At 40.9% G+C, this 14,629-nt stretch overlaps 3 protein-coding genes across 3 annotated transcripts in view; 2 read left to right on the plus strand and 1 right to left on the minus strand.

The window, feature by feature from the left end:
• LOC122343427 (ankyrin repeat and SOCS box protein 15-like) overlaps window positions 1–1,796 on the plus strand; it is a 3,577-nt gene extending 1,781 nt beyond the window's left edge. The window contains exons 6-9 of the mRNA XM_043237890.1: window positions 181–352; window positions 436–997; window positions 1,176–1,329; window positions 1,411–1,796. Coding sequence (XP_043093825.1) covers window positions 181–352; window positions 436–997; window positions 1,176–1,329; window positions 1,411–1,580 — 1,058 coding nt within the window. The 3' untranslated portion in view covers window positions 1,581–1,796. The remainder of the gene's footprint in view (window positions 1–180; window positions 353–435; window positions 998–1,175; window positions 1,330–1,410) is intronic.
• A 699-nt stretch (window positions 1,797–2,495) lies between these two features.
• Window positions 2,496–6,582, plus strand: LOC122343428 (leiomodin-2-like). The gene is made up of 3 exons (XM_043237891.1): window positions 2,496–3,401; window positions 3,821–5,218; window positions 6,165–6,582. The coding sequence occupies exons 1-3, from the start codon at window positions 3,021–3,023 to the stop codon at window positions 6,189–6,191; spliced, it is 1,806 nt and encodes a 601-aa protein (XP_043093826.1). The 5' UTR covers window positions 2,496–3,020; the 3' UTR covers window positions 6,192–6,582.
• Window positions 6,583–8,668: 2,086 nt separating this feature from the next.
• LOC122343420 (neural Wiskott-Aldrich syndrome protein-like) overlaps window positions 8,669–14,629 on the minus strand; it is a 13,937-nt gene continuing 7,976 nt past the window's right edge. The window contains exons 5-11 of the mRNA XM_043237876.1: window positions 13,958–13,965; window positions 12,465–12,691; window positions 12,044–12,086; window positions 11,315–11,468; window positions 9,819–10,342; window positions 8,916–9,024; window positions 8,669–8,811 (exon numbers count right to left, since the gene is read on the minus strand). Coding sequence (XP_043093811.1) covers window positions 8,750–8,811; window positions 8,916–9,024; window positions 9,819–10,342; window positions 11,315–11,468; window positions 12,044–12,086; window positions 12,465–12,691; window positions 13,958–13,965 — 1,127 coding nt within the window. The 3' untranslated portion in view covers window positions 8,669–8,749. The remainder of the gene's footprint in view (window positions 8,812–8,915; window positions 9,025–9,818; window positions 10,343–11,314; window positions 11,469–12,043; window positions 12,087–12,464; window positions 12,692–13,957; window positions 13,966–14,629) is intronic.

Consider the following 14,629-nt stretch of genomic DNA (forward strand, 5'->3'; position numbering starts at 1 on the left):
TATATACACACACACACACACGTTTTGTATGAAGCAAGTTGAATGCATCATTATTTAATAAAATCATTTATTCTATTTCCCCTCTATTAAAAGTTCTAAAAAAAAGTTTCATTTGATTAAATATGCAGAGTGAGCAATAAGGCTTTTTACAGGGTCATTCTTTCCTGCTCTCACCTCTAGGGGGCGATGTCACAGCACAAGCAGCGAATGGGGACAGTGTGTTATATGACGCCGCAGGCTGTGGGAACCTGGACTGCATTGGTCTACTCTTACAACACGGCGCCAGTCCTAACGTAGCCAGTCTTTGCTCTCAACTGCCCATTCACCGTGCAGCCTATGAAGGGCACTACCTGTGAGAGAGAACACAGCAAATCAATCTCACCACACTTTCCAAACACGTCTGCACTTATAAATATATTCTCTTTAACCCGACAGGGCCCTGAAGACGTTCATACCCATCACCACTAAGAGGGCCATCCGTCTCTCTGGGATGAGTCCGGTTCATTCTGCGGCGGACGGAGGCCAGGCTGACTGCCTGGAACTGCTCATCACGAAAGGCTTTGATGTCAACCCAATCCTGGGCTGCCATATTTCCGAAAACTACGGCGATATGAGGAAGACCCCGCTGTACTTCGCCATCTGCAATGGAGACGTCACCTGCGCCGAGATGCTTCTGAAAGCAGGAGCGAAGCCCGACCTGGACCCGCTGCGCTGCCTCCTGGTGGCCGTCAGGGCTGGGAAGTACGAGCTGGTCCGGCTGCTTCTCGCCTACGGAGCGGACGTCAACTGCGTCTTCTCCGTCGTCAGTGACACCTTGTTTCCTACGGCACTGCAGTACTGCCTCAAAGATGAAATGATGCTGCGCCTGCTCCTTAACAACGGTTACCATGCAGAAAGCTGCTTCGAGTGTTACCACGACAACTGCGTAACGTCATACACGTGGGTAGAGGCTTCTAGTCGGTCGTACCAAATCAAGACCGCAACGAATAAAGTAACCGTAAGCATTATGTTTTGGTGCCTAGAAAACAATGGGGCGAAATCGCAAATCGCATTTCATATTGAATGCATTGTCGCAATAAAGGTTGCATTTCATTATGATTACTATAACACACAAACAATCCAATCAATTCTAGTTATATGTGGCCTAATTATGCACTCTGTTCTGTGTTGTTAAGTTTTGTGAGTTTATTAGCGTGTCATGGATGGCACACTTGGCGGGGCGGGTGGTTCTGACACTCTTAGATTACGTGAACAACGTGCGCATCTGCTCTAAACTGCAACGCATTCTGGAGAGACAGGAGGAGTGGCTCGATATCTGTGACGTCCTTAGTAAGACACCGTTCAGCCATTCACATCATTCCAATCCTGTCCGAGACACAAAAAATAATTTCTTTGTCTATTTGGTATTAGGGAACCCACGCTCTTTGAAGCACCAGGCCAGGTTGGTTATCAGGGGATGTATGACACTGAGAAGACTGAATGACCCAGAGATCATGAGCACCGTTCCTTTCCCCCCAGCACTGAAGAACTTCCTGCTTTACAAAGAATATGATATATATGGTCGAATGGATGAACAGTAGATATATGTTTTTTATTGCAACTTATTTATGAGTGAAACTATTTGTAATTTTGAGATAATTTAAATATGTTTTATAAACAAGATGTTAAAGATGTGCTGCATAAAGATGCGTTTATTAACAATAATACATGATGCATACTTTTCATATAGTAATGCTCACAAAATAAATCATCACCAAGCCCAGGCCACATTTCACCCAAAAACAATAAAAAAAAAANNGTCTTGACAGGGTTCCCAAAAACTAAATAGTCTGGATATGCTACATAAATACATGATTTACTCTGGAAACAGTTTGACTAGCAATTTTATTTATCACGTGCTTAAGGATTGCATTACTTTTCAATTGATAACCTAAATGTCAAACTTCACATTGATCCTGGCTCTTATCCAAAAACAATAAGGATTTGCAGAAGCTGTTGCTGTTAGAGATGCATGTTATCAGAGCAACAACATTCCTGTACTGTCATCGCCAGTCGGTGGCTCCAGAGGCGCAGCGGACATTGTGTTCCTGTCATAAACACAGATCCTAGCTTTACGTGGTTGTTTGGATCCTGTGAGACAACAAACAGTTTATCTAAGCGTTCACACTAAGTCCAAATCTGACTATTACACACTTGACCTGACAGCTTATGGACTCCAAAATCCATTCATATCCACACCATATTAACCTCTGGCCTCTCTTTAGATTCACTACATTTTAGGCAAGCTGAGGATTTGATGGCATGACGTATGCTTCGATAAATACAGTAATAAAGCAAATTTTAATCCTGATGATGACATCAAAAGCGAGATGAAACCAGTAAAAGGCTACGAGAAAAGAGGATTTTTTAAATCCTCACAATGGTTCATGCCAGGCTGATAACAGTTCTTGGGATAATCTGCCCCTCACTATTAGCCTGTGACGTAGCTCTATGTGGTATTTTCGGCACATATGAAAACACTAAAAGCACCTACAAGTTTCCTGGCTTGTCCAATTCTTAACATACGAAATTACTTGAGGATAACATTTATATCAGTAACACTAAATTGTACCTGTAATGTTACAATTTGACACACTGTTGCAAAATCAAGCCGTTCTGTGCAGCGATAACATTTTTATTTTAACATATGACACCAGTAAACACAGATATTTGGAGTTTAAGTGCTTGAAAACATAAGTATTTACCACCTTGCTGGAAAAAACTACTTGCTATTATAAGGACATTACCATTTCTCTCTAAGCCATCTCCTCAGAGTCTGTCTGCTTATTTTGGACATGAACAATGCAGTCAGCATTCATTAACAGGCCTCGCTCTGGCCACGTTGTGAGCTCACATGCTTTTTGCAGCTCTGTCTGATTGACTCCTGCCTCCCAAAAAAGCAACGGCATCATGGGCTGGGGCTTTGTACCACGTCTCTCTGATCCTGCTCTTAAGACCCCTCCAGCTGCCCATCGCAGTAGATGAGCACTCACTCTCACTTACACCACTCGAAAGATCCCAGAACTCTATCTGATGCACCAATAGTGAGACAAAACGAAGACTTTAAGACTCTGAGAGACTACCGAGAGGCCATGAGTACATTTGGCTACCGGCGGGAACTGAGTAAGTACGAAGATTTGGATGAAGATGAGCTGTTGGCCTCGCTGACTGCTGAGGAGCTCCAGGAGCTAGAGAAGGAGTTGGCTGATATTGACCCAGACGACAATCTTCCCATCGGACTGCGACAGAGAGATCAGACAGCTAAGACTCCTACTGGAACATTCAGCAGGGAAGCTCTCATGAGATACTGGGAAAATGAGACGCAAAAACTGTTGGAGGAGGAGAGGACGAGTCCTAGACAGGTCAGTGATTAACAACCTCAAACATTACATTACACTGTCAAAAAAAATTAAAAAAATAAATAAATAAATCACTTTTAGATGCACAACAGCTTATCAATAGGGTAGTATACAGAGACATGCTTGAATCTTATTTAACTCTAAAGAGTGCATATTAGTACCTTAGAAAACTAGTAATATATACTTATGGTAGTATTATTAACAAATAAGTCCTTTGGTACACCTTAGTACCAAATGGGACAAATTGTTCAGGGTGCTGCCCAAGTAATAAGCTATGAGTGTATTATTAAATCTCAAGAATACTAATTGCAATATTTTAGGATTTTCATTTGAACTGTAGAATAGTTACCACTCTGTAAACTCGTAATGAAAGAGGACTAATTGAACCAAAGTTGTTTTAACAATGATTCGATCAATTCCAGAAAGATGAAAACAGCAGGGAAGAGGAAGAATGCATGACAGAGAGTGACACTGAAGAATTTGAGGATGAAAAAGATGAGGATGAAGAGTGTGAGAAAAACACAGAAAAATGTTGTGAAGTTGAAGACCAAGAAGAGGAAAGTGAAACAGAGGAGCCGGTAACAGAAGAGGAGGAGGTAGAAGAAGAAGAGGAAGAGGAGGAGGAGGAGGAGGAGGAAGAAGAAGAAGAAGAACGGAACAGTCCTAAAATGGCACAGACGCTGGATTGCAGCACTCACCCTCAGAAGTGTTGGTCTTCCAATGGTCAGTCCAATCTGAGACAGGCAGAGCCTGTAAGACGACACTCTCCACTGATGACAGAACCAAAAGTTCAAGCTCAGGAGCCCAGTCGAATGTCAGGAAACCCTACTGTGGTGGATGATGTTCTGGAAAAGATCCTCAACAATGACCCAGATACCACAGAGGTCAACCTCAACAACATTGAAAACATCTCCCAAGACACTCTTATCCGTTTTGCCGAAGCTTTGTGTTCTAACACACATGTACATTTCTTTAGCTTTGCCAACACACATGCAGACGACCAGGTGGCTTTCGCCACTGCCAAGATGCTGAGAGAAAACAGCAACATCACGAATCTTAACATCGAGTCCAACTTTATTACAGGGAAGGGTATCCTGGCACTGGTGCAAGCCCTCACCCGAAACAGTGCCCTTACAGAAATGCGATTTCACAACCAGAGGCACATTTGTGGAGGTCAGGTGGAAATGGAGATTGTTAAGTTACTGAGGGAGAATACAACGCTGATAAAGTTGGGTTACCAGTTCGACCTTCCAGGCCCTCGTATAAGCATGACCACCATTCTTACCCGCAACCAAGACCTCCAGAGACAAAAGAGAATGCAGGAACTGCGTCAACAGCAAGGAGGTGTAGCGACACCAACGAACCCAAGAACGGTCGCCCTTCAGAAGACCGCCTCTTCTCCTTGCGGCTCCCCTCGGAGTTCACCATGGTCATCTCCAAAGTTACCACATATTGATATGGCAAAGAAGAACGCTCTTCCTGCACCTCCCCCTCCACCACCACCACCTCCTCCACCGCCTCCACCACCCAAGGCCTTCATCTCAGAGAAGAAGGCTCCCACCAGAATGATCGCAGAAGTCATCAAACTGCATGAGGGGACATCCAAGAAACAGCAGCATAGGTCCACCAAATCTAAACCCAAGAAGGGCAAAAAAGGGGCTGCAAAGCAAACAGAGACTGACAGCATATTAAAGGAACTGAAGAACGCTCTGAGGCCCATCAATGACAGAGAAAACTCCAGACCATCCACACCTCAACGCTGTGCCCATGATGAACTCATGGCAGCCATCAGAGGCAGCAACATCAAAAATCTCAAAAGGGTGAGTATCACAAACACCAGGGATCTCTAACCCTGCTCGTGGAGAATCACACTTCAGCTCCATTCCTGCTCCAACACTTCAACCTGTAATTATCATCAAGTAACCCTGAAGACCTTGATTAGCTAGTTTAGGTATCTTTGATTAAAGTTGGAGCTGAGACCTGCAGGACGATAGCTCTCCAGGGAAAACCAACAAGCACACTTCCAAAACCTAGTGAGCCTTCTTTCCTGACCTACATAATCCACGTAAGAGAATCACGATTGAATTCAAGGGTTTAGCATGTTACTAAGCTTATGCGTATTGGAGCGAATAATACATTTTTCACACTTTTCTATTAAAGTTTTTTTATGTTAACAAGCTTAGGCTAAAAAGGGAAAGCAAAACCATGTGGTATTTAGTAAAAAGCATTGCTGTTGTGCAATATACAAAAAGTCTGTCCTCTTTTAAAGCAGAAATAACTCCCATTGTTGCCACACCTGTTTGTAACATGCAACGTTTCACATCCAACCTATAGTACATGCATTCTTTAAATACTGTGGTCACTATAATAGAAGAATGAATGTGGGGAAATGCACTAAATTACATGAAAAAAAACCTAAATCTCATCCAGAGTTTCTCTGTATTGCTGCAGTGGAAAATTCAGCATTACCCTCAGATGAGGCACCCTGACCCCACAAATTCCTCACACTTAAATGTTGCTATAAATAGAGACGTTTTTGCATGTCTCGATAAGTCAGATGCCTTCTAGTGCTGTGGAAAATGGAAAACAGTGCGAGTAAACAGGACTTCATTATAGGTAGAAAAGAAAAAAAAAAAACTCATCTTGACTGTACGTTTGATCACAAAAAAATGTGTTATTAATGTGTAATGAATAAGGTCATGGTAATCTAATTTGAAGAAAAATACATTTGGTAACACAAACCTTTGACCTTTTCATTCTTGGCAGGTGGAGGTTCCCAAGTATCTTCGGTAACCGGGCTTTCCGGATCTCCAGAGCATCATCTGCAAAAAACATCTGGAAATACAGATACTGTGTGCGCTTTCCTCAAAAATCACACCAACCTTCAGAGCAATTCTGGTTAATGCAGGTGTTTGGTGAGTTTGCATTGAATGTTCAAAGACAGCGGCACAACAGTCTAAATGTCCAGTCGATCACAACAGGACCTGTTTTGGGAACGACCTGGATAATTGCACCGTGTTCATTTTTTAGTAATTAGCGGTAGCTCCTGCTGTTGTTGTGATTGTACTTTCATGTTTTTTCATTGTTAATGATTTTTAACACTACTTCATGCCTGTATAAAATGTAAATATTTGATGATTTAAAATGGATTAAATTGCATTAATTCAATAACCGGAGGAAATAACGAGCATTTCATTATTTCTGCCATACAGCATGTGTAATACTTACCAAAACAGTTAGAAAGGTTAGAAGATTAGCTTCCTACAGTATAAGCAAAAGTAGGGCTAAAATGACTTTGCTGGAATGGGGGAGTATTAGTTGTATGAATATCAGTCTCTTAATCCGGACGCTGTATGTACGCTGTATATTTTGGAAAAGTTCCCTGGCACTAAATCCACTCCGCAGCTGTTCACCGTGAACAGAGAAATGTTTTTAGCAGCAGCGGAGGAACAGCAGCGAAGTTTGTGCTCAGGCAGTGAAAGGCTTTTCCAAAGATGACGGTTATATGAACATCAATCAACTTCTAACATTATTTCCGTGCATATCAAAGCATGCAATAGATGTTTGAAGCACGGACGCAACTTCTGATGACACGAGGCCGCAAGGACAAAACGTAAGCTGTTAAACAGGTTATGAAGGAAGCGCAGAAATGAAACTTAAACACTTCCTTAAACCATTTCGTTCACTTGAACTGACATTAGCACGTGCTGAAAAGACGGCGATGGTTCGGCCCGTTCTGAAACAATATCATTACACATGACACAAATCATTCAGTTGATTTGCATGCTCCATGTCCGCCAAATAACTTTAGAGCTCTAAAAAAAAAAAAAAAAAAAAAAAAAAAAAAAGAACAAAAAGTGTCAGATGCAATCAGGTGCCCAGCTAAACCAGAGTAATACCGTATCAGGCTGAGGCCTTTAAACATAATCACCCAGTATTAACTTTGTAGCTTGCAAAATGTTATGATCAGTGATAACGGTTAAGTTCACTTGGCAGGGTACCTGCAGGTTTTGTGAAGGTAAACGCAAGACCAGTTTTCAACACTGGGGACTGAAGACAGTTGACGGGAAAAAAAAAGTGAATTAATCAAAACCAAGCATAACCAGTGGGGCCAGAAATGACCTTCAAAAAGGAAAAGAGTTCTTATCCATTTGATCGGGCTTGTTTTAAGCATAAACTCACTTAATTTTGTTACATTTCTCAGAAAACAAGACGAAACGCTAAGGAAGATTTTTATGATTATTTTTAAGATTTTAAGCAATTAAGAGTTTCTGCTCTGATTTAAGGCCTTAATTTGTGGAAAGGGTAATTAAGTCTTTTTAAGACTTGGGAAAACTGGATTCCAAGGATTCCAGATTTACTGCAAGTAAAACAAATAAAACAACCCAAAACGCTGAAAAGTTCTGTAAATATTAACATTTATTCGAGTGTACAATTTTAATAATTCTTTTTCAACCTCATTTCAAAGGTTTCAAGTCTCAATGCAGAGCAACCCTGGTTGAACAAAGGACAAAAACTGGAAAAACGTACGTTTTGCTTTATAGCACTGTTAAAAACAGTGAAAGTATACGATCCGACCCACTGCCTCTTTTTGAATTAGTACAGCATCACAGTGTATTATTAGTAAAACATTGAGAACGTATGAAACGTCCATTTCAGGATTTTTTTTTTTTTTNATGAAATTTGTTGTAATGCCAGTAAAATGCAAATAGGTTATTTCTAATAACTGTAGTGTTTCTCACATCTAATGTTAAGGAGAGTCCTGACATAGTAGCTATAAGCACACAATGTGTAAACATTACCGCCGTGTTGTGCCGTTTCCCAACTTTTTTTCTTTTTGATTCGTGCAAAAATAGAAACCGCCTCAAACTCTGAGCAAATTCACAAATTAGCAATGGGGCTAAATATGGTTTTTAAGAAAATAACAGCGCTAAACTATGTGCTAAATAAGAAAAGATAAGAGAAAAGTATGAAAATAGTGTTCTCGCTTCGAGTCCCTATATTAGTATTTTAAGACTCGCTCATCTTGTTCCTTAGAGTCGACGCTCGTTTAAAAGAATGACGAAAAGAAGAAAAAAAAAAAAAACGAAACGGAAAGACCCAAAAACATTCAACTCTACAAATCGTGACAACTTGCAAATTGCACGTGAATCCAGGAGAGGGAAATAAAACCTTTACAGGAGATGCATGACAAACCTTTACAGATTAAACGAGGTATTGCACAGATTAATAAAAAAAAAAAAAAAAAAAAAAAAAAAAAAAANAATCGGTCGTCCATTTACATTACAATTTATAAGATTTCGAATGTCAAGAGCAATGTAGTGTCTTATTCTTTTGGGCAGCCCTGGTCATCAGTCATCCCACTCATCTTCATCCTCAAAGTCTTCTACATCGTCATCGTCATCGTCTTCATCTACAAAACCACGGATTGCTAAATGCTCTGTTTTTTAATTACGCAAGACGTCTAACACAATCCTAAATGAATGTAATTGTCATAAAGCTCAGGTCGGCACCTACCTGAAGAGTGGATCGCTTTGCTCCTCTTCTGCATGACCTCCATCAGCGCCCCCACGATCCCAGCGGAAGGGGCAGGGGTGGAGGGAGTGGAGTCCGTAGCGTCCGTTACCTGAAAACATCACATGATCAGAGGGGCTTTACATTCACCTGCATGCCATGCAGTTCTCCTGATTGACGGAAATGGGAATCAAGAGTTGCTTTCAGTATGGAAGTGAAGATGTGAGAGATGCTGTACCAAGATATGATACTACTGCTTCACCAAAATAGAAATTGACGTCACCGATTGAAAGCTAATATTAAAGCTTAAGTGTACAGTATTTGTCTTGTCAATTAACAGAATTGCTAAAATGGTAAAACCTGGAGAACATGCACTAAATAAGGCTCTAAGGCCGCATTCGTTTTTATTAAAAATACAGGAAAAACGGTAATATTGTAAAATATTAATTACAAATTCAAATAACTTTCAACCTAAAAAACAAACATCATCACTCCAGTCTTCAATGTCACATGATCCTTCAGAAATCTAAACGCAACGATTCGCTGCTCAAGAAACATTTTCTTATGATTTCTTAAAAAATGTAATTCCTATTATCAGCGTTTAAAGAGTTGAACAAAAGCTGTGCTGCTTGATATTTTTTGAAAACGGTCAAAATTCAAAACTAAAATCTTTTGAAGCGTTTTAAAATGTCTTTAGTGTCACTTTTAATCGATTTAATGCTGATTCTTTCCGAATATGTTTTTTTTTTCTCTTCCTAACATAAAAGTTTTAAACAGCATAATTATAAACAAAATGCATTTATTAAAACATAACTGTGTACAACTGCTTGTTTTAGTATTTACAAAGATTATGAACTATTTTGCAAAGATTTGTTTTCATCATTTCATTTAAAAAACTCCACTCACATTTTTAAGCTGAATGCCCTGTCGTATTTGGTCTAAGAGTGCGTCACGGCCGCCTCCGGACACGGGCGGCTTGTTGTTTTGGTCCACTTTCTTCAGCTGTGCTCCTTCTCGAATTTGGTTCAGGAGTGCAGATTTACCCCCCGGTGCTTCTCCTAAATCCCCGTCCGGTAGAGGAGGAGGTGCGGGAGGAGGGGGTCCTGGAGGCGGCGGCGGCGGTGGAGGAGGTGCTCCGCCCACTGAAGAAGGAAGAGGAGGTGGAGGAGCCAGAGGAGACAGGGAGGCAGGCTGGGGTGGAGGAGGTGGAGGAGGAGCCGCCCCGGGACCTCTGCTGGGGGGAGGAGGTGGAGGTGCGCCCATACCTGGTCGGGAGGGGGGAGGAGGTGGAGGAGGAGCGGAGGTGGGCACTCTGGATGGAGGCGGTGGAGGCGGTGCTCCTCGGCCTCTGGAGGGAGGTGGGGGAGGAGGACCAGAGTTATGAGGAGGTGGAGGAGGAGGCCCTCCTCTGGATGGTGGAGGTGGAGGTGCTGTGGGAAAGATGACCAATGCGTTACGGTATACATACCTAATATATGGATTCACGCAAAATTACTGCATGCCTTGAAATGTCAGGAAGAGGATAGAGGAAGACAGGCATGCTGCAATGAAGAGCTGTTGTTTATTTTGTTTAGAGTTGCTAAGCAACACAGCGGCTCAGAATCACAGAATTTCCGAACCGGAACTAACAGATTCATTTTACGTTTGAATTTTTTTGTTTCAGGTATTCAAGTGAAAAAGTGTGCAAGGACGATATCCGAGGACAATCATAATTAATGATTTTTATTATTTAGTTATCAGCTACAAAAAGGAGGAGGAAATAAGTTATCTAAAGAAATAAACCTCACAAAAACAGGCATTAACGACTGACTGTCGAACAGATAAATCATTATCCTGTTATATTTAAAGCAATAATAAAGGGTTTGTGACATTCAAGATATTCTCACATTATGATATATTAATAGGGTAAGGCTTATGTGGATAAATAAACCACAGGACTAATATATTTAATTAATATTATTAGTGAAATGTTTAAATGGTTTTATATTTTTGTGGAAACTATGAAAGTTTAAAAGAACACCACAATCTAAACATTTTGCAACATTTTATAGTAATTATATTTTATATATTGCCCACCAAAACAATGTGTATATTAACACATTATTAACATCCAACATCTTTGCCTAGCGCAAGAAGGTCAAACCCAACTTAAAAACAGATGACTTTTCTCCGCAGGGTTCTCAAATCCGTCAGAAGACGGAGAAAGCAGCTGCAGCAGCTTCTGCTGCTCACAGCAAACCAAAAATCTTTTTAGCACTGCAGACGCATGCAAAATGGGAAAGCAACCTACCGCAATACCTCGGGGGTCCTGAGGAACAAATCATGCGAACATTACTGTATTATATTACAACTTATCCAAGCAAGCCGAGTTTTGATAACCGCAAGCAAACCCTCGGACTCACCTTGTCTTCGTAACTCATTTTTGACGGCCTCTACTCCTCCTCTCTGCTCAATGAATTCGTAGATGTCTTTAGACGTCTCTTTGTCTTTGAGCTGGGCCTCGGAAATGCCACACATGTCAAACAGGTTCTTGAGCTCCGGGTCCAGATTATTCAACTGCGAAAAGACAAGTCAAATTCACATCGACTTCCGCGTCTCGTTCCTCATTTGTCACGTTTCAGTAGGTCACTATATCAACCACGTCAGGGTCAGTGGGTTACACGAATACATGTTACTCAGTTTGCTCATTTATTAGAAGATGCAATGAGATTCAGACTTCTGATGGCCGTAATATTTCAGAATATTCTTAAACCTCAGAAACAGATGAACGCGCCGCACGGGGCTTAATAATTCTTTCCTCTGATAATGAAAAATTTCTCCTGCAGACAGTCTACAGGCGCAATCACACCGTAACCCCCAATAAATCCCCTTTATGTAATCTCTCATTCAAGGGAGTTCAAATTAAAAAGTGGAGCCACGAATCTAATACACACTCCCGGAGCAACGCGTGAAATGTGACTCTAGATTTTTGGGAAAATGATTGTTTTGGATTATAACAATACAGCTCCTCCAATTACATTGTGTAAGAGATGACTCGCATGACTTGCATCGTATCCTGATGTGACTCCTGACCCAGAAAGCAAATAAATAAAATGCATTACACGCAAACATGCAGAAGCAAGAGCACTCACGTCAAAGCCTGTGTTGGGATCCCAGCCGACATGGCCTACATGCCTGGAAAAACAAAATATTAATTTTAATACCAAACAGCTCAGAAACCGCGACTGCATTAGGCAAACAAAGATACAACGGAAATTAAAGGACATCAGTACGCTCATGTTTAAGGAAGTCTCATCAGACTTGAACACGATTCCTGGAACACCACGGCCAGATTATCCACGTCTGGGATACATTACACGAGATTAAAAACAAGCGTCCATCCGATTACACTTTCCATCACAACATGCTAAGGGAACGTCCAGGAATCTGACAGGAACTGTGATTGGATGAAGCAGCTTTGGTTTAGCGCACGAGGAAGCGTATGCAGCGCCTGGTTAAAGACGAGGGAAACGTGAACACCGAGTCGGTCTGAACGCAAAAAAGCGAACTCACCGGAAATTGCTCGGGGTGCCGATCTCAGCTTTGGATATTTTCTTCTTCTTGTTCTTGCCTTTGCTTTTGTCTTTTCTGTTGAAGTTGCTGTGGAGATTAATGTTGTTCATTTGAGTGTTGTTTTGATAACGCTGGTTGTTGATTTCGGGGTTCTTGATGTCCACCGTCGCCATTGGAAGTGTTGGTCCCGAAGGTCCTGAGGGTCCTGAAACGGTCAAATTCAAGTTCTTTTTTATTAATTGTGCATTAAGTGAAGCCGGTTTCTGACAAGAGACAAAGCACGTCTCATGGTACTTACGATTTTAAAGAGAAAATTCTGGATTGATAAATAAACTTAAGAAAACATATAGTCAAAGTTGTATGATGTAAAACACAAAATTGTGAGATGCTAAATAAATAAAAAAATAAATGCATACATTAAAAAAATAAATAAAAATAATTGGGGGAAAAAAAGGCAATTTTTAAGATATAATCCCAGAAAAATAAAAGAGACGAAACGCAAAATGTAGAATTGCTAAATATAAACCCAACATTTGTGAAAAAACAAGATGTGTATTTGCAAAACAATTTGGAGGAACAATTTAAACTTTAAGTTGCAAGATTTAAACTCTTAATTCTTAAAGAAATACTCAACATTATGAGATGAACTCAATTTAAGAAAAAACCTCAGAAAATCAACTGCAAGATTTAAACTTAAGATAAAGGCAAAATTGTAAACTTAGAATTTAGAGCAAAAAGTCATTTCACGAACGCAGAATTCAAGTAAATGTCAGAACTGTGATAAATCAGATTCTAAGCTTCTCATAAGAAGTTTTTTCAATGTTTTTGAAATACTTTTTATTCCAACTCAGCCATAACCATGCACTTCTGAGATAACGCTCCCTTATTACACGCGCTGAACACAAGACGCCGCGTTAAGTCTAAAATGAGCCAATAAAGCACCAGAGAGAAGTCTTCAGAGAAACTTCACGAAGCATCCTACCTGTGTCCTTGCGTTTGACACTGTAAGCGGGCGAGAGTAAAAACGACGGGCTACAGCGTCCGCTAATGTCTCCACCCCCTAAACCCACGTTCAGGAGGATTTTACCCATCACCACACAGGTGCGCTCGCTGTGCCGCAGGTTAGCGGCGGGGTGCGGGAACGGCCCGTAAAGCTCGTCCTGCGGGAGGACCAGGCACTGCAGGGGAGCCAGGCAACCTCCCAAATCTGAAGCCCCATCTAGTATCTCATCGGTCGGTGCAGACAAGAAGGTGGTGCAGAACATCATCTTTGAACGCATGCGAATGACCACGGCCTCGCCTCTGCCAGCATTTGAAGGCTGCAGCCAGCCATAAAGTCCCGCCCCTTTTTAATCTCGGCAAATTATACATCACCGCTGGCTTTTACGTAACCGTTAAAGCCAGCGGTAAGCTGCCGCAAATCTCCTGGGTTCTTGTAAGCACGGTGCGATAAGGACACGTTTCAACGCCGACGAGAAACCCTCCACACAGACAGGGGGCGCTAGATTAACATCATCAGGTCTAATATCTGTCGTGTTGCTCATCCGCAGACATCAAACAGATGTCAGGTCACAAGGTCACAAACACAGTCATGATCCACTTTTAGGTGTAAACAGCGTCTTCACACACCCGAAATAAATCTAGTTTATCAGCCTTTATCTGGATGATTTGGTAAAACCTCAAGTTACTTCAAAGCTTGAGCACATAGGATAGAAGTGACACAGATGACAGATTTTCCAGGATATTATATCCAGTAATTATAGTTACACTAACACATATTCATACGGGTCAAAGACGAAAAAAAGGGGGTAAAATCATCACGTTTCTCCCTGATTTACTAAATTAATCCACTAAAATGTCATTCAGCGTAACAATCTTGTCAGGCATATTTCCAACAAAAATCAATTTATGACACATTAAAAGATTAATCATTTTTCACCCAAATGCGAATTAGTCGTAATTGTAATTTTTTTTTTATTTGCCAGTATCCTAGGTTTTACCCATTTGACAAAAAGATTTATTTTACTTATTTAAAAACACAGTAAAATTTTATATGACGCCTTATTCTTTTATACATTTTAATAGGTCCAAGTCAGAATAAGCATGTTTTTAACATAAATATTGTGTTACACTGAATGACATTATAACTTTATCCAAATTTCAAT

Source organism: Puntigrus tetrazona, chromosome 4 (assembly GCF_018831695.1).
Source record: "Puntigrus tetrazona isolate hp1 chromosome 4, ASM1883169v1, whole genome shotgun sequence".
Taxonomy (NCBI): domain Eukaryota; kingdom Metazoa; phylum Chordata; class Actinopteri; order Cypriniformes; family Cyprinidae; genus Puntigrus; species Puntigrus tetrazona.

Coding starts and splice junctions, on each gene's coding strand:
- LOC122343428 (XM_043237891.1), top strand. CDS start 3,021: ATGAGCACTCACTCTCACTTACACCACTCGAAAGATCCCAGAACTCTA. Junction 3,402..3,820: donor AGAGGACGAGTCCTAGACAG/GTCAGTGATTAA, acceptor GATCAATTCCAG/AAAGATGAAAACAGCAGGGA. Junction 5,219..6,164: donor ACATCAAAAATCTCAAAAGG/GTGAGTATCACA, acceptor CATTCTTGGCAG/GTGGAGGTTCCCAAGTATCT.